Source organism: Spinacia oleracea, chromosome 6, assembly GCF_020520425.1.
Source record: "Spinacia oleracea cultivar Varoflay chromosome 6, BTI_SOV_V1, whole genome shotgun sequence".
In the NCBI taxonomy this organism is placed as follows: domain Eukaryota; kingdom Viridiplantae; phylum Streptophyta; class Magnoliopsida; order Caryophyllales; family Amaranthaceae; genus Spinacia; species Spinacia oleracea.
The window spans coordinates 94,943,666-94,969,026 of NC_079492.1; the positions used below are offsets into that span (position 1 = coordinate 94,943,666).

At 38.2% G+C, this 25,361-nt stretch overlaps 2 protein-coding genes across 2 annotated transcripts; both read right to left on the reverse strand.

Annotated features, from left to right (window-relative positions):
* Positions 1-265: 265 nt before the first annotated feature.
* LOC110789592 (cysteine-rich and transmembrane domain-containing protein WIH2) lies at positions 266-9,820 on the reverse strand. The gene is made up of 3 exons (XM_021994289.2): positions 9,652-9,820; positions 9,247-9,529; positions 266-622 (listed from the first exon to the last, which is right to left on the reverse strand). Exons 1-3 carry the CDS (start codon positions 9,665-9,667, stop codon positions 574-576), a joined length of 348 nt encoding a protein of 115 aa, XP_021849981.2. The 5' UTR covers positions 9,668-9,820; the 3' UTR covers positions 266-573.
* An 8,284-nt stretch (positions 9,821-18,104) lies between these two features.
* LOC110789593 (uncharacterized) lies at positions 18,105-24,895 on the reverse strand. The gene is made up of 5 exons (XM_056831554.1): positions 24,566-24,895; positions 20,013-20,111; positions 19,468-19,576; positions 18,773-18,967; positions 18,105-18,680 (listed from the first exon to the last, which is right to left on the reverse strand). Exons 1-4 carry the CDS (start codon positions 24,751-24,753, stop codon positions 18,833-18,835), a joined length of 531 nt encoding a protein of 176 aa, XP_056687532.1. The 5' UTR covers positions 24,754-24,895; the 3' UTR covers positions 18,105-18,680; positions 18,773-18,832.
* Between the last annotated feature and the right edge of the window lie 466 nt (positions 24,896-25,361).

Here is a 25,361-nt window from a genome sequence, read left to right on the forward strand (position 1 = left end):
TCTTAAGTTCAAGGGACAAACATGTTACTGGATCAAACTAAAGCTTTTCCAAGTAGAAGTTGAGAATACCAACTGATAGAAATGATATATTTCCATTTTGAATAGGAAAGAGAACTAGCTTACTCCCCAACAGAAGAACAACATAACTTTATGGTTTGCCCATTGATCCACAATTGACATGAGTATATTTATGGGAGTTTCTTTAATTGTGTGAAGTTTATGTTTTCAGCTCCATTGCTAATGTGCAATTAACACGATCTGGTGCTGAAGGGTACAATATATAACCATAAATGATCAGACATTATAAAAGGTAAATCACAGGCATCAGTTTAGAAAATTCACATAGATCTTAGATTACTTACAAACTTTATGCATCAGTTTTGAAAATATTATACATACTGATTTCTGTACTAAAATTGCTCTGTTCACAATAAAAAAAGACGGCACTGTGAGCACCACCAGAGACCAAATGCTTCCAAATTCACAGGTGAACATGACCATAATAGGGCATGACTTAAAGAGAGGGACATCCTTTTGATACAGATTAGCAAGATTCCCAGGTGAGCAAAGTAACTAGAAGCAGCATTCTTCCAACAGACAGCAGCAACAGAGGGCAGCACAACTGTGAAAAAGAAAAAAAATTTGCAAACATCACAAATCAAATAAGAGTGCTATAACTAGACTTGAATCACAAAAAATCCTCCCTAAAGTAATTCTTTAATTCAAGCTTCAACATCTGCAAGTTGCAAACCAGAAACACGTCTGAGAAAATTGATAAATATTAAAATCAGAGTTTGTGGTGGAAAGTACATCACATAGAATAGACCTAGAACCGGATATAGAGGTTGGGAACTATACAAGTGAATGATGATCAGTGTGAGATTGCCACTAATCCTGTGGAAGCTATTTGGGGGAGGAGGAATGTCCTGGAACGAAGGGCTAAAGATCTTGCAGACGGGATGAATATCTGACAGGGTGAATTCCTATCAAACCACAAGGGCTACAAAGCAGAGTTCAAAAATTCAACCTTCAAATCCTAATCAAAGTATCCATAATATCCAGGGCTTGAAAACAATTACTGCCAGCAAGTGGGTTGTTTCCTCAGACCTACTGATGACGAAAGCCTCAAATTTCCAGTGGCATAGCCGCATAGGGGTTATTTGCGCAAAAGTAACAATTTCCATTAGGGGTGTGTGATATCGTGTCAGGTATACAGTGGTTACTCTACGATCAGCGTTACAGGTGTCTGAAAGTTTGAGAATGGAATTTACTTCTACATATATTTACAAGGCAGAAAACATGCAATAAGTCAAAGGAAGCCTGCCTTGTCTGTCTAGTTCTCAGTTACTCCATACTTATAACGATTCCACTGAAGCAACAGTGGATATGGTTAAGACATTTGCTAATTTGCCGAAGGTTCCACATATCTCCAGAATATTATCCTTCTCAGCTCCCCATTATCATCCTTCAACTGCCTAAAATCAGGAGTGATAAAAGGTTTCTTGGCCCCTATTTTTCCACTTTTCTCGGTCCCCAAACATCAGGGTATTAAGGGAGTGGTAAAAGTCAAACCTAGAAAAGTGAATGTGGATGAAGATGATGTTCAAAAGTAGGGCTGTCAAATCGGGTCATCGATCGCTTACGGTTCGGGTTTAAACGGTTCGGCTATAATCAGATAATGTTTTGTGTGGGGTCATTGTGCTCATGCGGATTGACTGTGTGAATTTTTTTTTCTGGGTCACTTCGGTTTTTGTCAGGATGGATCGGGTCAGTTTTTGACAGCCCTATTCAAGAGGATGAAGTGGTGATAAAGAAAATAAGCTAGTGGTGGGTATGAAAAACAAAGATGAGCAGGGAATTACCCTCATTACGAGGGTAATAGTTACGCAATCCTACCTGGGTACAACTATTACCCCCAAAAATGAGGGTAATATTATTCCCCTCCCTCCCCTTCTCATCACACCATCACTACCTCATTCTTCCTTACAATCAATTCATCACTACTTCATCTCTCTCGACAACTATTTATATCTATTTTTGTGGAGGTTTTGTGTTGATTCTACAGAAATTAAACAAAAAATATACAACAGTTTCTCCTATATACCCACCACTCCACCAGCCACCATTTACGCTTTTCCAGTCCATTTTTCCTAAGCTTAACCAAAGGGTGGATACTCATAGGTTAAAATCAATCCTTCTAACATACCAAAATCAGCCTTTAGACCCATAAGGGGAACATAAATTTTTGGATGTACCTTTTGGTCTAACTAATGCTCCCCCCAAATCCAAAAACTTCCATTCCCAAGCCTTATTTGTGAAAGTTTATGCTGTTACTATCTGATGACGATCACATTTTACAGCCTAACCCTTGAACACCACCAACAAAGACTACAACACCTCTAAATGACCATTAAAAATTTGGAGATTACATTCTTTTTGCATAATTTAGAGTGTATATATATATATTTACATATCTTTAGGGGTTATGAGGGAAAATACCTGAGAGCTGAGACACATTATGTTTGCAGAACTGGTGGATACCAAAAAGTAGGATGAGTTTAAGGGGGTTTAAGTTCATAGGTTACTGAAAGAAATTTGTGTTAGGGTACGAGTCTGTTAAGAGAATCTTTTAATTACTTATTAAAGAATAATGCATTTTTCTGGATTACATAATCTTAAATGGCGTTTGAGGACTTAAGTCTGCCAACTGCTCCAACATTTGCCAGATTTTGCTATTCCTTTCGTTATTGTAAGAAACTCTTCAATCTTGGAACACGTACATTTTTTAGTTAAAAGGGGCCATCCCCGAACTACTAGTTGCAAAACTCTACACCTCAAGTATCAAGCCTTGCCTTCTAAAGAAAATATTTGTTAGCCCTAGTAATTGCAGTGGAGCTGAGGAGGCCTTACGGGAAAGGAATCCAAAATGTGGCTGCTGCTTCTTTCCCAAGGATTTATAATTTTATAGTGCAGAGCTCAAGTCTAACTTTATTGATGGCTACACAGATACAATTGGACTCACAGAACAGGTAAAATCTAAATAAGCAAAGGATGAGTATCTGCACAAGTGCAACTTTCCACCTGAAGTACCCTTTGGTACTGGGAGTGAAGACATGGAACTAAGGAAGAGTATCATAGGGGTATCAAAATTCACTATGCTGATGCGGTATCCATTAGCCTTCTGTATTCTGCTTTTCTCAAGTTTCAGCCTTGAAGCTAACTTAGATAAAAGTTGTGTATATATATATATATATGTGAGAGGAGTTCCTACTTTTGTTTCTAAAGCTATCAAGTGGGCGCTTAAAATGGAAGAAGGAGAGCTCCCTATTAAATACCTTGAAGTTCCTTTAGCTTCTAAGAAGCTTCCTTTCAACCAGTTGGTTAAACCTCTTATTGAAAAAATGGTTGCAAGGGTTGATCTTGGTCTGCTAAACTTCTTTCTTAAGCTGGTAGGATTCAGTTGGTTAAACAATTCGTATTACTATGCAAAATTACTGGAGCCAAAATTTCCTTCTTCCTAAGAAGGTTTTAAAGGAGGTGCAAATAATACGTAGAGTGTTTGTATGGACTGGTTCAGCGGAGAAATCTAAGAACGCTTTAGTAGCATGGGAGAAGATGCCTCTCCTTAAGGCAGATGGAGGTTGGAACCTCCTGATCTTCCTAGCTAGAACAAACCGCCGTAACAGGACAAATTATGGGAAATAAATTCTAAGCAGGACAAATATGGATCAGGTGGCTCTATGCCAATTACATAAAAGGCAAAAATGTTTGGCACATGCCTTACCAAAGAGGAATTTTATGGGTGCTTAAGAAGGTTATGGAGAGAAGAAGGTATATTTTAGAGAATGTTGGTCTGCAACCCTGTACTCATGGTGACAAATTTTAAAACAAATTCAAGGCCCTGCTGTTGATGTTCATCGGAAAAGGGTGATCTACAACAACAAAGGAAGCCTTAAAAAGTCTATTCATCACTTGGCTTCCTATCTTTCATAGATTGACAACTAAGGACAGGTTAGAAATTTGGAACAATCATACTGATGTGAATTATGTTCTGTGTAACATGGCTTTTAAAAACATTGAGCTTTTGTTCTTTGAATTTTCCTATTATGCTTCTATTTGGAGAGCACTGACGGATGTTCTGCAAATTCAGAGACTTGTCCTGAAACTTGAAGATGAAATCAAAGAAGCATCTATGCTGTGTTTTTCAGAACAATTTAAGCAATTTGGGGGCGAAGAAATAAGGTGTTTGAAGGTTTAGTTTATAGCCATGAAGTGGAAGTTAAATAAGTTGTTTTAGAGTTTCTATCAGGTGTAGATGTGGTGAGAAACAATATGATAGTGTATTAGTTGTTCTACCTAGTATTTGCAAATCAAGAGTCTCTTTCAAGACCTTTCATAGAATGTGTGTGATTCGAGTAACTGATGCTAACAGGTTCTAGCTTTGTTGCTCAGGTTGAAAACTTTTATTTTGAGGCCAAAGATTAGTGTTTAACTGCTTTATTAATCAAGAGATACTATTTACACAAGTACATATAAAGCCACCTCACAAGGACTATGGTCCTTAGTTTTAAAAAGCGCGCTTTTTTGCGCTTAAAGCTCGGAAGCTCAGAAGCTCACAAAAAAACGCTTCTGCCAGCCGAAGCCTAGCGACATACAAGAAGCGCGCGCTTCCTAGCGCTTCGGTGCTTCTGGGCACATCAGACCCTTCTTTTTTATAAAAAATAAAGCCACGTGACGCTAATCTTCTTTTTGTAAGTATCATGTGTTTTCTTTTTTTTAAAAAGCGAATATTTGGGAAGTTTTTGAAAACCCTAGTGCAATTTTCTCCCGTAGCCGGATTTCTCTAGCCTTCTCGCCGGATTTCTCCCGTCGGATTCTGAATTTATCTTTCATCGTTTTGATTTCTCTTTTTTTTCATCTTTTCTTTCCATATTTTCTCCATATTTTCTGAACTTTTGAAATTTTATTATTTCTTTATGGGTGCGCTTCGCCTACGAAAAGCGTGCGCTTTCGCTTTGCGCTTAAGCTCCAGGGCCCTTTACCGCTTCAGTGCGCTTCGCGCCTTTTAAAACTAAGCTATGGTCAACCCACTTCTTCAAAATCTACCAAGGATGATGAGCAACGAGATTGTCATCCCTTCTAAGTTGTAACATGAGCCCAACTAATCGAATCAAAGTAAGAGCAACGAAATTGTCATCCCTCCGCATGGCTGCAAATACCGCATATCCCTTTTCATCACTGGCTACAACCCCCATCCCCACCCAACCATCTCCAGCCATGGCATCTTCGCAGTTGATCTTCACCAAGCCTAAAGGAGGAGGGCACCACGTCCCGAGAAACAGGACCCTGTGGGGAACCGTAAATGTGCATGCTGTACTTGTTGTAATCCACGGTTAAGTGACAAACTCCATCAACAGTTATTTTGTCGACTAGGGATGTAATTTGTAACTCCCTTTTTTGGTTCTATAAATAAATCTCTATATTCATTGCCAAAAAAAACTATGCTTAGCCAAAGCTTAAGTTTTGTACCGTAACATCTTTCAGGAGGACTCTCGGCGGATTAGCATTCCTATACAAGGTTAAAGGAGTCATAAAAAGGGAAGTAAGATAGGACGAAGGAGTAAACTCATCAGCTTTTCAGCAAGTTCCTTGAGCCCCTTACCAATCCCAGATGCAGTCAGGAAATGTTGGTAGTGGTTGACAGATTAAGCAAGTTTGAACATATGTTGCTGCGTCTTACCCTTCCCCCTTTATTATTCAAACTGTAAATGATGTTTTTCTTCCAACATCATACATGATATGGGTAAGCTAATGTTGGTAATATGGACCTAAAAATCATTTATTTGTGAATATAATTATTAGTATTCGGGTATACTTGTATACTTGTATTTATACACTGTCAGATAATATGGCCCAAATTAAAGTGATCCGTTAAAAGAATCATTGTTGGTTATTTACATCTTATAAAATGTGGGTTTCGACTATATGTGTAGAGACTCATAAAGCCCTTTTTAATAATTGATGGGCGGATCAGAGAAGGGTCTACAAATAAACAGTAGGGTAATGGTGTAGGGGGTGGGTTAAACTAGGCTAAATGAAAAGTAGAGCTAAGAGACCAACCAGAACTTTGGAATACTATCATGATCATACAACTTATATCCCTAATTCCCTACCTTTATAATAATCTCATTGAGCCAGTCCTATATCATCACCAAATAAACCATGTTTCAAGAGGCCTCAAAAGGTGGTGTTTATGGGGATTAATTGGACGGGTTTTGTGTTGGTTAGGATATTCGTCATTCCCTTCTACAATATTGACCGTCTTCCATTTTGACATGTACTCCCTCTGTATTTATTTAAGGGATACACTTGCCTTTTCCAGCCGTATTTATTTAAGAGATACACTTGCCATTTTTAGTAACTTATCAACCCCACCATCTAATTAAATAATCTATCTACACCCCATCCCCATCCCCCATCCCCTAAAATGACATGGTCCCCACTTGTTTTACTTATTAAAATATCTACCCAACCCCACTTGTTTTATTACTTTATTTCATTCAATTTTTTTTCTTAATACCCGTGCCCGACCAAGTGTATCTCTTAAATAAATACGGAGGGAGTAGAAATAATTCTATTCCTCCATGATACAGCCATACAAGTACTTTCAGTCTTGACATACTGATTTTCAGTGTAAATGTCCATGCCGTCTCAAACTAACCATAATTTCGGGAGTAGTTATGCTCCGGTAATAATGAAGCAGACCGTAAACTTTGACACATTTTCAAAAAATAACTCGATAAAATTTGACCAGAATTTTTTCTACCACGTACTTTTTACAACATGAAAAGGATTGTAGGTTGAGTGATCCGTTATGATCCTTTCTTTCACCTCAAGCTTCATAAAATAGTTTAGACGTTTGCAAGAAATCCTTCCTCTAGACTGAGGAAGATTCCATCAAAATTAGGTGGCTATGGATTAATGATGAGAAGAAAATGATGTAGGACCTGAAGCCTCTTTTCCTCCATAATCATTTCTCCATCATTCACTTACTGAACTATGTAAGGAACTTATCAAATGCAAGTTGCAACTCAGTCATATCAAGTTCCCCAGACAGAATACGTTGATCTAATGAAAATTAACCACAAGGCACAATAGTTTATTAATACATTACGCCTGAGTGACCCTGAGTTGAATCCATCAAATAAAAACGTGAATTAACTCTGATCCAAAAGATAAATATTCTCTATTAGAAATGAATTTTCTAACATTTGACTCCATATTACTGTGGGATTAGATACCCCATTACTCCTAGTCATAAACGATGGATACCAGGCGTTGTGCGTATCGACCCGTGCATTGTTGTAGCTAATGCGTAAAGTATCCCGCCTGGGGAGTACATGACATTCATTTTTTTAATACTTTTAGAAACCACAGTAATAGATTCTTAAGAGAAAAAGAATATTAGCCAATTATTACATGATAGTTTATTAATATCTTATTTGAGCTTTACTCTTAGTCATATGGGTTGATTAAAAAAGAATCGTGGCTTTTATCCTTTTATTAATGATTTATAAGTACTTCATTTTAAAATAATGAGCTTTACTGCTCCAGCACTCTGCATTCCATGAGAATCCCTATTCTTGTATGCATTTCATATACCTAAATATTCCAAATATGTATCTTCTAGACATTGCCACCTATGAAAGTTGTAACAATTCTAGTCCAAAAACAAAGTGTCTACTGTCTAGTGTCACACCAATGTTGAGAATCGCGTATTTGATATGGGTACTTGATGTAAATTGAAAAGTTGCAGCAACCTAGGTTATCATACCAAAAAAAAAAACCACTATGACGCATTCTAGAGTAAGAAAAACAGGGAAGAAAGGGTGAAAATAAGACTCGGCTCAATTGTCTACAAAACGTAATTAATAACAAAATGCACCTCGTGCATACATGCATTGTGAAACTTAAGTAATGGAAGATGTAGCAATAAGGAAACTAAGGGAAAAAATGGTCTCTAACGTTATTGAAATTGCTTATAGCTTGAAATCATTTGTCCAATCTAAGAATATTCAAATCTCTAACAAAAGTCCAAAGTACTGGAGAGAAAAGTACAAGGACGTAAATATTTTATACTTCGTATATGTTTTCCAGATGAAACGGAGGAGCACTTTAGAATTCTTTATGACAAGAAACACAAGTATAAGACCTCAAGTCAATTGTGGCGAAGATGAGGATACTTTGTTGGATATGAGTCATATGACCAATTAACCATACTAGGAAAAACAACATTATGAATAAAGAGGTCAACAAAGTGAGAGTGATCACTTTAGACAATTAGACTCAACAGAAAATGAGTTGAGAAAACCTGAGCTGGAGGCTGAGATCACTATGGTGGGTTGAGCGTCGAAGCAGACACACCAGTACACCACAATGCGTTAGTAAGGAAATTCATGGGAGATGAGGAAAGGTGTACCAAAGTGGAACGTCTTTTTTATTGGGGGAGGGGGGGGGGGGTGGAGGAGGGATCCAGCAAGACTGTTACCTATCTACGAACTCACCAAGAAGAGGACACTCAACAGGACGTTGTAGCTCCTTAATTTAAAGTAAAAGGTTTCTACAATATGTTCAGATCTTAGTCCTTCATATTCATGTCAAATTACCCCTAACCTCATCGAGTCACGGCCTCACCTAGTCACCTTTTGTTTGTGACTTACTTCTCTATTCTTTGGATTGCTAGACCATTCTACCTATTTCTCGATTTTCTAACCATGGACAAATTGAATAGGTCTAGCATGTCATTGCGCCATACTTACAGTTTACCTACATAACCCACTCGTCAGAGACAGCAAAAAAAAAATGTATATTCTGCAACAAATCAAAAGCAAACCAACTTTAGAGTCCTCATGACCACAGTATATATGGTATGAAGTATGATCAAGGAAACAGAAAAAATAAACCATAAACTACGCCGTCACAAGTTAGACTATGACCACATAACAACACAGTGTAATCCCTTTAACTCCTATGATAACAACAACATATCCCGATTATCCGATTTGCAATTGAAATTATCACAAAATTCTAGAACCATAATCATCAGAGTTCACATTTATAGCACATCCATTACGTATAGAACTAGAGTTAACAATTAACACGCATTAAACATCATGCTCCCGGGTGTAAGATCTAATTTGCGAACGTAAAAGAAGATATAGAAAGAGAGAAAAGATTAAAACATACCATCCCTTCAAGAAGGATAAACAGCCATTGTGGTGATTGTGTGAATGCTCACAGTGGTAAACCTGGGTAGGAGGATACGGTTGAGGAGGAGGCGGAGGCGGTGGGTACCCATCATTGAAGTAGCCCTGGTAACCACCAGGTTGGTGATGGTGGTATTGACCGTACCCTGGTGGTGGAGGCCCTGGAGGGTTGTGGTGGAACCCTTCATACCCTTGTTGTGGAGGGTACCCGGGGTACCCTGGTGGTGGTGGTGCTGACGGTGGCGCATATTGCGTCCCATACCCTAATCATCAACATCGTCAAAATTCAACAATAAAAAAACCAGAAAAAATGGGAAATTTATTCAAAGAATTAAAAAAAATCCAATCAAATAAAACCCGATTGAAAAACTTAAATGGGGTTTACCTGAAGGATAGCTCATAATTTGATGATTTCTTCTTCTTTCTCTCTGTTTCTTGCTTTGGTTGTTCTGTGTTTCTGGATTTCTTAAGAATTAAGAATTAACAAATACATTGATTAATTTGATATTTATTTTATTTATAGGTGTAACTAAATTCAAATATATTTGTTGAAAGGCTCAACAAAAGAAACAGTTGGAAATATTTTGAGTTTTAAAAAATGTTGCCAGTCTGTATCCACTAACCAATAAGGTTGATACCTAATTTTTTTTTTTCTAGCCTTATTTCAGGAACTTATTGCTCATTTCAGATTTAATCAGAAAAAATAAGTTTAGATCAGATCAAAAAAAATAAGTCCAGATTAGATCAGATTAGAGAATTATTATTATTATTATATTATTACTATTATAAATCAAATGCTAACAAAGTTAAATATTTTACAAATAATTAGTGGGAAGCAGAGATACAATCTGGGCCCCCACTCCTCTGGCTATAGCAAAGCTTATCCTGGTGAAAATATGAGCAGCAGCACGAACCCCAATGTCCTACGTCCTAGAAAACTTCTTAATCCGCTTCATCAACGCAACAACATCCTTATCCAGCTCCCCTAAAGAAAAGAAAGAGAATGAAAGAAAGCCATAACCAATGACCCTGCAACGTGCTTCGTACTTGACCCGCTTCCGAATAGCCGCATCAGTCACAACCCGGCCCAGGACAAAGCCAGATAACCCAGATTGTGTCAAAGGAGATGATCCCGTCAAGTCAACACACACATCACAACCCCGATCCCAAGAGTAGAGCAACAAGTCTGCTGGTCGGAGAACTCCATCGTTCCCTCCCGATAGACCAATATCAACCACTTTCCGCGCCGAAATCCCAGACCGATAACAAACATCAACAAGGGTATCACGAACCACATTATTATTATTATTATTATTATTATTATTATTATTATTATTATTATTATTATTATTATTATTATTATTATTATAAATCAAATGCTAACAAAGTCAAATATTTTATAAATAGTTAGTGAGAAGCCGAGATACAATCAGGGCCCCCACTCCTCTGGCTATAACAAAGCCTATCCTGGTGAAAATATGGGCAGCAGCACGAGCCCAATGTCCTGTGTCATAGAAAACTTCTGAATCCGCTTCAGCAACGCAACAACATCCTTATCCATCTCCCCCAAAGAAGAGAAAGAGAACGGAAGAAAGCCATAACCAATGGCCCTGCAACGTGCTTCGTACTTGACCCGTTTCCGAATAGCCGCATCAGTCACAACCCGGCCCGGAGCAAAGCCAGACAACTCAGAATGTGTCAAAGGAGATGATCCCGTCAAGTCAACACACACATCACAGCCCCGGTCCCAAGAGTAGAGCAACACGTCTGCTGGTCGGAGAGATCCATCGTTCCCTCCAGATAGACCAATATCAACCTCTTTCCGCGCCAAAATCCCAGAGCGATAACAAACATCAACAAGGGTATCCCGAATCACTTTATGCCGATGTTTAATACCCACAATGCCAGCACATGACACCGCATGATCACCAAATATGTCTCCCGCAAAGACCCTGGAACAAGCAGAGGTATGATCTCCCTGCTGCGATTTCCACAACGCCGACTGTCGAGAAGATAAAGAGAAGATGGATTCTGCAGATGCAGTAACCTTTGTGAAATATATATCTGCCAATTTCTTCATGAGTTTAGGGACAGCGACCTCACTAGGGTTACTCAGAATGTCATACTCCACCGTTCTACTAAATAGACTCAACACATCCTCAAATACTTGACCAGGACCAACAATACCAGCATGTCGTAGAAGCTTTGTCTGCAGACCCAAAGACTGCAATCGAGAAGCAAGAAAAGCATAATGATGAACATCACCTGCAGAATAAACACCAAGTTCGCCAAAAGAAAAAGGTAAGGTGGCAAGACGCCACTGCCAATCGCCAAAGCCAGGCCCTGAAGCAGTTACAATACGCTCCAAGGAAGATCGAAGAGCCTCATCAAAAGTGCGTTGAGCCGCCTCAAAAATACCAGGAGGACAAGTACACAGAGCAAAGTAGAGTTTAGAAACTCCGGTACATGCCCTAAGTAACAATAGCTCATAGTGAGGATCATCAAGCTGAGCAACCTTATCCATAAGCCCAATGGTCTTGGTCACCCTCTGCATCACAAGCTCACCACTAAAAACTGGATTGGAACTAGCGGGACCACCTAGCAACTTAACACCACGCAAAGGACGAGAAATATCAGGGGGAAAGACTCCCACAAGCCTGCTTCGAGGGTCCTCTGTAGGCCAGAAAACCTCGGTCTTCTCCACGTTAAGATGTAACCCGAGACAAGGCCCGTCCTCCATAACCAACTGCAGAACCTTCCCAACCACCAAGGTGTCACCAATAATAGTGCCGTCATCCAAATACCATGCCTGAAGACATACATCAAAAGCATCCCTGATTTTACAAACCAGGGGTTGTAAAATCAAAGCAAAGAGCAGAGGACCAAGGGGATCACCCTGCTGCACCCCCTGAGACGACCATAACGTGTGCTCTCCATAGTACAATCTGGCTGGAGTGGAGTAGCAGAATTCAACCCATCGCGAAATTCCCAGACAACGAAGGAGAACTTCACATAACATGGCCGTTCGATCAACTAAATTGAAGGCATTTTGAAAATCCACCAACAACATCGAAAGACCCACATCAGAACCCCGATCCTCAATCAACCGGTTCACAGCATGAAGAATGGCCTTACCACCAGCAGAAACCCCGACACCAAATTGAAGACCATCAAAATAACTTCCCAAAGACGGACCAACCATAACATCACCAACCTTCGAAGCCAGCCGCCGCCAAACAATACCCACAACAATAGGACGAATACCACCACCGGGCTTGACAAGAGGTGTGAGGGGAGCACTAGAAACATACTCTCTCAAACCCATATGACATTTCCCAGCTAAAAAGAGATTAACCACCCCAGAAATGGAGTCAACTAACTCATATGAAACAGCCACAGCAGCACCACTCAAACAATCCATAAGGTGCTGAGCTTGCAAACCGTCCCTCCCACAAGATGTGCCACGTGGAAAACTCCTAATGCGGTCCAAAACAAAAGCAGAAGTAGCCATGTGATGATGGTGATCAACATGAATATCAGGCAAGGACGGAGCTGGAGAAGAAGGGTGTTTGGACTGTAAATCCGCAAGAGTGGCCTCATTATAAGGCGCAACACTAGAAGAGGAAAGAACGCGGACTGCAGCAGTGTAATGACCATCACAAATCTTCCTACGACACTACTTGATATTACGCTCTGCCAAATCAAGACCCTCATCAACATCCATCAAAGTAGGGGATCCAGCTGCCAAAGCTTCCCGCAAAAGCAACATACTACCACCCAACTCACTCCAAGTACGAATAGCATTACCAATAAAGGTTCTCTCACAAGGGCACGGCAAGGGGAGTATTTATAACCCAGCCCTGCGTTGGGCGCGGTCCCCTGCGCCGGACGCAACACCTCTGAGCATGCGCGGAAGATTCTCCGCGCGGTCATCCGTGCTGATTGCACGTACTTTGCTGCTACGATTTTCTGCACCAGGCATCAAACATCAAATCATGCTACCTTCCGATAAATACCGGTATACATCTGTTTCTCCAACGTTAACAGATAAATATTTCAAGAATGCAAAGTCCGAAAAATACATGAATTCAGGCGTTCGACTCCAAACGGACCCAAGCTCCAGGAAAGTTAGCCGAAATTTCAAAATCTTAAGAGTCAATAAAAAAACTCTTTCCCCCAGTGGATATATCCCCAGCGGATCAACTTCGATATTCAAAAGTTCAAAATTCAAAAATTCAAGATCCAAAATTTTCGATGCCAATCTCCGTTCTAAACCAAAGGCGGAAAAGCAATGCAAATACAAACCTGAGTCGTCATAACCGCACGGAGGTAGACTCTATCCTTTTTCCTAACGCTTGTCTTGTGTAGGTACCGGCGTACAAAGAATGGTCTTGATTGCAGAACATCTTGACCGTTCGTCGTCCCTATTCGAAAACTTTGACTATCGCTCTCCTAAACGAAGCTCATTCAAAGTGGGGGCTTCTGTAGACACCTAAATCGTGTCTCCCCTAATGGGATGATGATGATACTATTATCCTTGCTAGGTGGTTGGTACAACTCCGTGCGGAAGTCCCAATTGCTAAAATGTATTCCAAAATCTAAAATCCAAAGTCCAATTCCCGAGCCCGTTCCCATTTCGGAACTCGGTACAAAATTCAATTTCCAAAAATCAATTTCAAAATCCAAACACAATCTCACCCAATGGGCCTCTCCATTGGTTTTACAAGGCCTTTTCCAGTCGAAATGACACTAAGCAATCCAAATTCGGGCGCCGACCCACAAAACCGAGCATGCCGGGCCCCGTCCCGTAAAACCGAGTTCAAACCCAAAAAACAGCTTGTTTATAGTCGCAAAATCAAAGCCTTAATCATTAAGCATTCACTATGTGCCAACATTTGTACGATTCATACAAAGGTACATCCATAAGAGACAAATGCAAGGACGGTGTCGTCGTCCTTGCTTTGGCGTTTCCTGGGCCACGTCACCTGCGCCAGGCGCAGATGGCTTTTGGATTTTAGCCGGCTAATTCTCTATTTAAGCCCTAATTTCCAATCATGTTAGGGAAGCAAATCAAAAACAGAACGTCATAATTTCGAAATCAGTCCTCAAAATCAAAATACAAAAATCAAACTCTAAACTACAAATTCCTATACAATTTCCAATATTTAAGCAATTGGGAGCACTATTCAGAAATCCAACCTAACCCTAAATAGGTAATTCCGAATCCCTACTCAAATCTATAATGTTTTCTACTCTTCTACCTTTCTAAATCCAAAATCCTATGATGTTATCATTAGTGTTCATACCCTTGATTAACTAGGAGAAACAATGCTAAAGGTGTCATCTTTGGGAGGTTTCACTCTTGAAACCCTCTCCAAATGATTGTCCAAAACACCACTTCCATTATGCCATACAAGATTCAACTTTTATTCCAAAAATGATTAGTAAAGTTGATACTTTTTCTCTCAAAAGTGTTACTTACAACAACCACACATTTTCACAAAACAAAACCTTTTATGATTCAAATACAAGTTATGGATTCTATGATGTTTAAGGTTGTTTGTAATCACTTACTTAAACTAGAATCATTTTCAAGTTATGGAGCAAATTAAAGGTGAGGTCTTTTTAACATTAAAAGGTCTAATCTTTGAGATTCAAGACTCCTAATTTCAATATTCAAATACAAGTCCCATTTTCAAGATTCTATGATGTTTAAGGTTGTTTGTAATCACTTCCTTCAACTATAATCCATTCCAAGTTATGGAGCACATCAAAGGCGAGGCCTTTTTAACATTAAAAGGTCTAACTTTTGAGATTCAAAATTCCTAATTTCAATATTCAAGTTCAATATTCAAGTTCTATATTCAAGTTCAATATTCAATATCAATTTCAATAATCAAAATCTAAGACACTTTGGGATGAGCAACTTATCCTAAATTTGAGATTTTTAGAATTGAATCCGTGTCAGACGCACTTACTATTAAGTAGTCGTTTGACATTCGGTTCTCAAATACAATAGTACAATTTCAATATCGTCATTTCAATACCGCATTTCAATATCGTCATTTCAATACCGCATTTCAATATCGTCATTTCAATACCGCATTTCAATATCGCACCTTTCAATATCGCATTTCAATATCGCACCGACATTCTTGCTATCTCAATTCCGCACTCTTACGCACCTTATTTTAAGGTGATGTGGTTTTGTACGCACTTTCAATAATTCCTTTACTTATTGTGATGATGCTTTATGTGTTTATTGCTTTCATCGCCTCATATGCTAAATCCAACAAAATGCAAAGTTACATCACGCTTAACAAAGATAATTCTTGGACAAACCGGCCTTAGGTTCCTTCAATTAACTTTAAAGCAAAGTGATCACGATACAAGTAGAAATTCTATGTCCTAAATTCAAAGTTCAAACCAACATAGTGTCATGACTAGGGTTATCCGAAAATACTTCTTGTCATGTACTCGAATACAATTTTTAAAGCTCGCGGAATAAGCACTTCGTTCCCTTGCCCGAATCTCACCCATCCATTTCTAAGATTCAATGCCTTATCCACAAAAGAGTCAACTTTGGTCTTTCCAAACGGGACCCTAAAAATTGTTTGGTGGCGACTCCTTCGAAATTCAAATCTTTCAAAGCCCGTAGGAGGAATACAAAAAAAAGAGTACGAAAAATACCCCCTACAACTATATTAGTGAGGGGAAGTTCCCCTTTGACGCTCCATTTTTTCTTCAGCCTTCTCATGAGTCTCATGTAACCTAGGTTACCATCGAACATCTTGATGATTAGGGATTTTTTCCATGGTTGTTGTATCCTTTTTTTTCTCCTCCTAAGTATAACATGGCATCGTTCGTCTATTTCAAGGTCCTCTGGAGCAATGTCATCATTCGATTCTTCTTCATCTTTGCAGTCAATATCACCTAGTATGTGCCTGAGAAATTGCTGATGAGCTCACCTCTCAGAATATTGCGAAAGGAAGGTGGATTAAGACCTAGAAGTGGTTTTCTTGGCCCTTTCCGTGGTGCGATATTGGGTGTTGGATCTCCTTCTTTACTTCCCTCCCCACCAATATCAAATGGATAAGTCTTCTTTTGGGTTTCTTGTTTGATCTAGACAGTTGGTCTCATTCCACAAAATATTTGGAGTTGTTGCCATGGTAATTTTGGTGGTTTTCACCGAAAGTGTTTTCCCCTCTCGTCCAGTATTACAGAGTAAGATATGAGCATTAAGGATTCCTATTACCAAAAATATATTAGTTTGTTTAATTAGCGAAGATAGACCACATGCAGTGAAAAAATAAAAGATAGACCCCAAACGGTGAAAAAGATGATAACTTAGACCCCTTTTATTTCCTTGTCTTTAACAATTCTACTCAAAATAATAACACAACTCAACACGTTAAATCCACCGCAAACCAATTTTGACCTAGACACAATACAACATGGAATGACACGTATAAGGCCATGGATAGCCAATCGGACATCCCAAGACACGAGGCCATGATCACAAGGTCAGGTGTCAATGTCATTAGGGTCGTCCCAGGGTTTTTGGTGGTTTAAGGGCGAAACAACTAATTGGGGCCCTATATATGTAAAGATATGCGACGTAAAAAACAATTTGCTCGTAAAAGAAGGAAAAATAACTAAAAGTCGACATGGGTAGGGAATTGACCTTGCGACCTTTGCACCAACTACATACTAAAGCGAGGAAACAAAACCAATGAGCCAACTTGGTTATTGGTACTATTTTTACACGTAATATGTTTATACAGTATTAACAGATCAGATCTGAGAGATTTTTGGGCCTTTTATGATGGGCCTAGGGCGACTGCTCCTTATGCACTGCCCCAACCGGATCTGAGTGTCATAAACATACTCCTATAAATACTAGTGTTTATGTACGAGATGTGTACGTTACAATTTTTCTATGAGTATTGTAGTTTTAGAAAATAAGGTATTACGTACTCCCTCCGTCCCGGAATACTCGACTCGGTTTGACCGGCACAGAGTTTAAGGGACTTGAATTGACTTATTTAATTTAATAGGTAGTAGTTGATAGTGGGGTATTATTTTAATGTAGTTAGTGGGAAATGTGTAAAGGGGTGGGGTTGGGGGAAAGTAGGGGTTGAATTTTTAATTATTTTTTGTATGGAATAGGGGGTAGGTGGGTTAATAGGGATGGAGTGAGAAATAATATAATATTGTTAGAATATATCCATTTTTAGAAACAGGTCAAGTATTAAGGGACGGCCGATAAGGAAAACAGGTCAAGTATTTCGGGACGGAGGGAGTATTATTTATGGAGTAGTTGCTTATATAAATGTAAACATTCTATTTTATTTTTTTGAGGTGATTTTTCTTCTTTCTAGAATTTCTTATCTTTTATTTTTTTGTCATTTTAACAAATTTAACACGTTAGTAAGAGTATAGTAGGTAACGGGACATCAAAATGTCTAACACCTCAAGAGTTCCTTATAGAATAGAGAAGAGATCTTAGTATCTGATATGGAGTTCTTTAGTCATTTCATGTATTCTTAGAGATTTATACTTTGTTTGAATAAGAGGAAATGGTGAAAAGGGAGTAAAGGAAAACAAATTCTGTTGTTTAGATAGAAGGTTGGAGGAAGGAATGAAAGGGAGAGGGATAAAACCCTTTTCTCTCACTCTACAATAAACACCATCCTTCCAAAGTCCAAACTTAAGAGATTTGGAGGGAAAATAGAGCTCACCACATCGCCCGTAAAAAAAAAATCCAGCTTTACTAGGTGACACTATATTAGGGAAAAAAAACAAGTGCAAAGTTAGTTATCATCAACAAACACAAACTAAACAGTGAAAAAAATTTCATAGTAAAAGACTAAAAGTGCGGTGCTTAGAACAAGGCCTTTAAGATAAGTTTCCCTATAGTCTTTCCCAAAGTTTGAGCAAAAGTGATAAAATGCTGAATGGACTACTATGTAACATTCAAAATTGGCATTCATGACCAGACAATGAACGGAAATCCAACTTCTACACCAGGGACCTTTCTGCCATACGTGATTTGCTATGTGTTGTAGTCTCAAACAGCATCATACTCAAAGTGCCTTACCATTTCTGCCGTAAAAACCAAAAAGTAACACTACAGAAGAGTAAATCCACCAAGCTATCTGCCTACCTTTGACGTATCAATTACAAATTTTTTTACTTGGTCATGGATTCTCAATGGTGAAATTCTTTAATACTAAACTCAAGGAACTACAAAATGTAAGCTGCAAATGTAGCCATTCTGCTTGCTATGTCGAGTCAAAACTAACGTTTCTTCTTGTTTGCTTTGGCAGCACTTGAAGGGCTTGAAATAAGGTACACGAAAAGAGAGACTATGGAAATAACTGAGACTAGAGGACCATATTTAGCCAGCAATCTCTGCAATTTCAGTAAAAAAAAGGTATGAGCATTTTTGAGAAAATAAATGAAGAATTAACAAAGGACAACTCATGATAAGGAAAAACTTATACCTTAGCCTGAAAGATGCACAGTCCCATCAATTTTCATTCCACAAATGAAACGAAGATTAATCAGTGAATGTAATAGATAAAAGATAATGGGGGAAAAGAGTAAGTGTATGCAGAGACACTCACCCAATCAAACTTAGCCTCTGGGAGTTTGTCTTCAAGGACGTCCAAAGGAAATATTGGCGTGGAATATGCTTCCTACACAGTACAATTTTAATTTCATGAGTTTACAGAAAATGGAACAACTATACCCTATAGGATAGTGCTGACAATTGGTCTAATAGTATTATTCCTACTGGTTTCTTTGTTTCAAAGTTAATCTTATCATTATATTTGTTGTTTAAAGGAACCAATCACGACTCATCAGTGTTCAATCATGGGTATTTTGGGCTTCGTGACAAGTCATCTTCTAGCACCACACGTCGCTCAAACACTAGGCAAAGGATTCGCACACAGGGATGTGGCATGTCCAAGTCCTGCCGCCGTGGACAGGAATAGAAGGAAAATAAGAATATTTTCAGAGCAACAATTGGTGAATCACAAGTGTTTTTAGGAATAACGGGTACAAACTAGTCAGCATCTGACATTCAGCTCCTACGTTGAATTTACACTCTCCTCTATTTCAACAAAATAAATGCTATCAAACAAAAAGACAATGTTGACCAATGACCAATTTATAGTTGCAATGAAAATCAAACCTGGAGAGCAGCTTTAGTTGGCACACGGTACTTGATGACAGCTGGTGCACCGTGGAACTTTCCTTTCACTTTGGCTTCCAACTCAAAAGAGTGCGAAACAAGAGCACCACTGGAAACAAAAGAAGGGAATAAGAAACTGGCTTCCACTTTCCTTTCATAAACTACTCCCTCCGTCCCGGAACACTCGCAACGGTTTGACTTTTTGCACTATTCACATAATTCACTTTGACCTTACTTTATTTACAGTATATGAAAATAAATGTTAGCATATAATATATTTTTGGTTTCATCTTAATATATATTTTCAAAATATAAATATTTTATAAGTTTTTATAATAGCTGGGGAAATGGTGGAATTTGCCAGCGGTGTGAAAGGAATCCCTTTGAGGGAGTCCCAGAGCCTATTCTAATATAATTGAAGATATTGATGGTCAAAATTATGCATTGGCAAGCGTGTTCAGTCAAACCGTTGCGAGTATTCCGGGACGGAGGAAGTATTGAACTTTTACACAGAAATTCTACAGAAGCAATTATGGGTAACTAACACATCAAGCTTCTCCCATGTATTTGAAGTTTTGCCATCCACGACAATAAAAGCATCTTCAGGCCAGCTATCATCAGTCAGGCTAACATCATATGCCGTCCTGAAACAAATGGAACATAAAGAGGTCATTTTTGTTCTTCTAATCTAAAAGGAAGAGCATCAATCTTGATGGATAATAAGGATTCATCGCAGCACAAAACAGACAGATGAGAGGCCATCGATTAAAGAAACATGTAAAACATTATCTAACACCAAATTCAGATAACAACAACGGGCAATGGCTAGAAAAATCAAATAAGCTAAAGCATCAAAGGAACAGCAAACAAAGCATAAATGGTAAATATTACAGATTAGTGGAAAGAGTTGAACATTTAACAATCGTGTTATGAATTCACATAACTGGACAGAAATTAAAGGAAAAACAAGACATTTGATTGATGATTACGGAAATGGAACAATGGATTGACAGATACAAGCTTTCGAGTGGCTTGTTTCACTCCCAAAATGCTAAACAACACTAAGATAACAACTAAATAATTCTGGATACTCTCTTTGCCTACACACCCTTATATATGTGCAATAACTAAACTACCCCTTCTTAATAAGCTAGTTAATTACAAACCAACAATTTCATGCGTGACTAAGAGTAATTGTAAAATTGAAGCTAACCCAAGAGCACCATCTATACATTTTGTTATGTACCTTGACATCAAGTACTTCGTATAGGCAACTTTTAAGGTACTGTGGATACCAAACAGTAACGACATAGTCTATTTCATGAAAAATTTCCTTAAGCATTTACTTCCAACATATCCCTACATGGCGCACAGTGGTCAATGCCATAAAGCAAGTTCGGGAGAGCAAGACAGAAGAAACTCTATAATTCCGTCCAATCACTCTCCTTTGAATCCCTGCATAAAACTTTCCTTGGTTTTTAAATTAAGAAAAGAGATTATATTAATATTAAAATTAGGAACAAAGGACAGCAAACAATGAGGACAAAATGTCCTCTGATCTACAAAGCAAAACTACAGATTGCCCCGATTTCTTTGTTCCTCCCCAACCGACTATGTCTTGAAGGCCCCATTGGCCTTAGCCAAAAAAAACAATGTTTGTTATGTTATGTAGTTCCTTCATAAAATCTGTGTCACAAACAACATTTAGAGTCAACTTAAATCCGTTTTTTAGGATTCTACCAAAAGCCAACGTAGGACTAAACTTTACCAATCTATTTTCTCTATTGAGATAACCCATAGAATACTTGAAGTAGCTTCCAGTTACTTTTTCTAGAACTCGAACTCATTGATGGCTCTTTTTAAGTAGTAACTAAAGTGTGGTTAGCAGTCATACCAAAAAGAATTGGTCCACGTCAAGTGACTCCAACCATAACTTACATGGACATCATTATTAGAGTTTGTAATAAGAGGTGGTCATGCCAAGTTAGCTGGCAGAATTTGGATATGGAACCAAAACTTATGTCAATCCCCTTCCCTGTTCTCTCTGTATGATTGTGCATCCATGTCATATAATTGATAAGTTCTTTAAAAGCTGGCCTGCTGGGGTACTAAGCTCAAAAGGTAATGGAAAAGAGTGGTCATAGCAATAAGAAATCACACCTCCAAGGATTCCAATAAAATAAAGCAATAAAAATGTGTGTGGGTGTGGGTGTGTGTTGTGGTGGGGGGTTGTTGTTACCATTATGCTTCTGTCCAGAAAAGCAACAAGAAAAACATTACATGAATTCGTTAATTTTCGCATTCTTGGAAGAAAGTTACAGCTTTATTAGCAACTAGTCGAAACTAGCAGATGTTTCATAAAGTACAGGTAATAATATTTGTCCATTAAGCTTAGGCAAGTGACATGATAAAATTGAATTACTAGAGATCTTTAGGGGTCGTTTGGTTCACTGAAGTGGAATGGGTTGGTATGGAATCTCATACCATAGTGGTATTGGTTCTATTTCTCATACCAATCTGAAACTGTTTGGTTTGATTCTGGAATGGGTTCTATATCCTAACCATAAAACAACAACAACAACAACAACAACAACAACAACGAAGCCTTAGTCCCAAAATGATTTGGGGTCGGCTAACATGAATCGTCGTAGGAGATCGTCATTGTCACCAATCAAACCAGAAAGGAGCAGGAAGTAAAAAGAAAAAAACAAGGAAGAGATAGTGGAATTAATGAAAGTAAAATAAGAGAAAAATGTATATATATTATAGAAGAAATATTATAAGAGATAATAAAAAATAAGTAAAGTTTAAAATAAACGAATAAGTAAAATAAGTACATTTCAAAATAGCATGTAAAATCCTAACCATAAAACATATAAAAAAAAAAAAAAAAAAAAAAAAAAAAAAAAAAAAGGAAAGTTTAAAAATTACCACCTTATAAAGTCCAATTTTTCAAACTTACTACCTTATAAAAATTTAATTTAAATTACCACCTTATAAAATCGCAAACCTCAAAGTTACCACCTGTTAGCAAATTTTGTCAATTTTTCCGTTAACAGACGGTAACTTTGAAGTTTTGTGATTTTATAAGGTGGTAAGTTTAAACCCAAAAGTGAAAATTTTGGAGGAAAAACATAAATAAACCTTCAAAGTTACCACCTGTTTATGGAAAAATTGACAGAATCCGTTAACAGGTGGTAACTTTAAAGGTTTGTGATTTTATAAGGTGGTAATTTTAAATTAAAATTTTATAAGGTGGTAAGTTTGAAAAGGTGGACTTTCTAAAGTGGTAATTTTGAAAAATCCAAAAAAATAAAACTTGCTATAAAATCACAGCTTGCTGCCAAATTAAATTTGCATATTTGAAGATAATACATGAAGCAGTATAGGAAATCAGTTGCAGAGAAAGGGGGAAAAAACCATGAAAACCCCATTTCATTCTTAAATCAAAAAATAAATCTCGTCACTAACAACAATTCAACCCCATATCCAAAACTCCAAAAGTAATCCATCCAACAACGTAAGGAGGAAAAATATCATCACAAACCATGAAAAAATACAAAAAGAAAAATAAAGTTCAACAAGAATCTGCCACCGGAGAAGATGGAAGGTCGCCGGTGCCGGATTCAGAGGTGGGCGCCGTTAAACTTTGTAGCCTTTCTTTTTTGTGAATTAGGGTTTGTAACTTGGGTGGAATAGATATTGAATCTTAGGGTCTCATACCCCTTTGGTATGAGACTACATAAAGCTCCAACCAAACAATAAAAAGGATGGAATGGATTCTACCTCCATTCCAACCCATTCCAAAATGGCCAACCAAATGCCCCCTAAACAAAAAGTGAAAGGTAAAAAAAGCTCCAACACCTTGAACTCATAGGCAGTCAAAAATACCCTAATGCAGCCACAATGGTTAAAAAGAATAAGACGTTTCTGTCAAAAATAAATTTTATAAAGCAACATCCGGACGTGGATTACTTCTGAGGGATTCAGGATACTCAATATCCTAGGGGGTTGAAATCTAGAGAACAAAAACAAAGGAATTCAATGTACTAGCTGACAACAAATTTTGATTGTAGCAATCAAAGGGGCTCCTTATATAGATATAAACCTTTCAGAACGGGGGACAGCAGACACGGGAATATACAGACCGTGTCCATCCCCGCACAGTTCCTAGCCAAAAGTAGAAATATCTTATAAACGACTCAAGAATTCAACCGTAACGAAACCCTGCCCTGTCTATATCTCCCCCAGGCCCCTGTGTATCTTCAAGATTCTCTCTCCCTCTCTGTGTTCCATTTCCCCTGACTGACCCCCCGGCCAATCTGTATATATCTGCAAGTCTGTCTGTCTACGTATAAATTGCACTTACTAATTAATTGTACTTGTTAATGGTCCTGTCAAACCCTCATCCCATGGCTTGAAAAGGGGATTAGTCAGTTCATGCTATTTTCCCTCTTGGTTAGAATTTAGTTTGACATGAATAATCAAAGTGACAACATCCCTTAGCTACCAGAAAGATGAGTGGCGAAAATGGTTAAATTCAATCCAGGCTATTAATGGTTCTTTATAGAGTAATACAAAGCTCACCTGATATCCTCTTGCTTAAAACCTATGATTGTTAAAGCAACAAGACCACATAGTGAGAAACTTATAAGAAATGCTAGATTTTATCAGCAAGTGGCTAAGAGAAATAGTTGTCAAGAGAAAAGGCACTTCACCCTCACAATAGATCTAGTACTACTACTCCTTACTCCTCAACTAATCAGCATTTCACCTCATTACATGATGCAGAATTCTTACGATTTCGACTTCATTTCATTCAACAATAAGCTACAATCAAATACAAATTTCTACCAAAACTTAAGACTAGAATCACAAATCAGCTAAAATTTTCGATTCGATATAACTTCCAACACAATCAATCAAAACAGAAACGTACATCAAATCACGAAAACGAATTAAAAAGTCAACGGACACAACAGATTCAATGAAGAACAACAAAATCAAGCTGAATCAAAGAACTCTAGATCCAAAATTAGCAAGTTGATTAGGGGGAAAGGAATCGAGCGAATAAAAGAGGAATAGAAAAGATGTTTACGCAGATCCTTCGTTGTAAATGTCGATGGAAACGAGAACGCGTTCGGCACCAGATTTGAGGCGCTTGAGAGTGGCTTTCTTGTGTGAGACGACAAAGGGAGCGTCAGAGGAAGCGACGGCAGATGACGCAACGAGGAGGAGGAGAGAGAAGGTGAAGAAGAGTGAAGCGTGGAAAACTCGGGTCGCCATTGATGAAGCTCGAGGAGTCAGCTGAGTGGGTTGAGTTTGTTTGTCTGAGTTAACATCAAATCAACAACAATCGGTCTATATAGGTGTTCGAGAGTTACTATCCGGGGAGGGGGTTCGGTTAGGAGAGAGATAAAAAGTGTTTTTTCCCCACTGACAAGAGGTGGGAGTTGAATTGTTTTGAGGAACTTAGTACGTTTCTTGTGTAATTTGAACGTTAAAGGAACAACGATCCATAAACAAGAAGAATGTGAAAATGAGGAACCTTTTTTACACTAATCAAGAAGGAAAACCTCAACCTCTTTTATATATTGCAATGCCTCGAATACAATACACTCAACAACTCAAGTTCCACTTGAACACGAATTCCTCACAGCAATTCCCGTTTATTACTGTTCTTGCTCCTTTCACATTCTCTCACTGACTTGACTCTAAGTCACTTTAAGGATCACTCAACTCTTACACTCAAAACTCAAGGATCACTCAATCCTTGCACCCCACAACTCAAGGATCACTCGATCCTTAACCCCACAATTACAACTCGGATAATGAAAATTCTAGTATTTAATAAAGCTTATGAATAAAGGAACTTTGAGTAACACGCTCTTTTG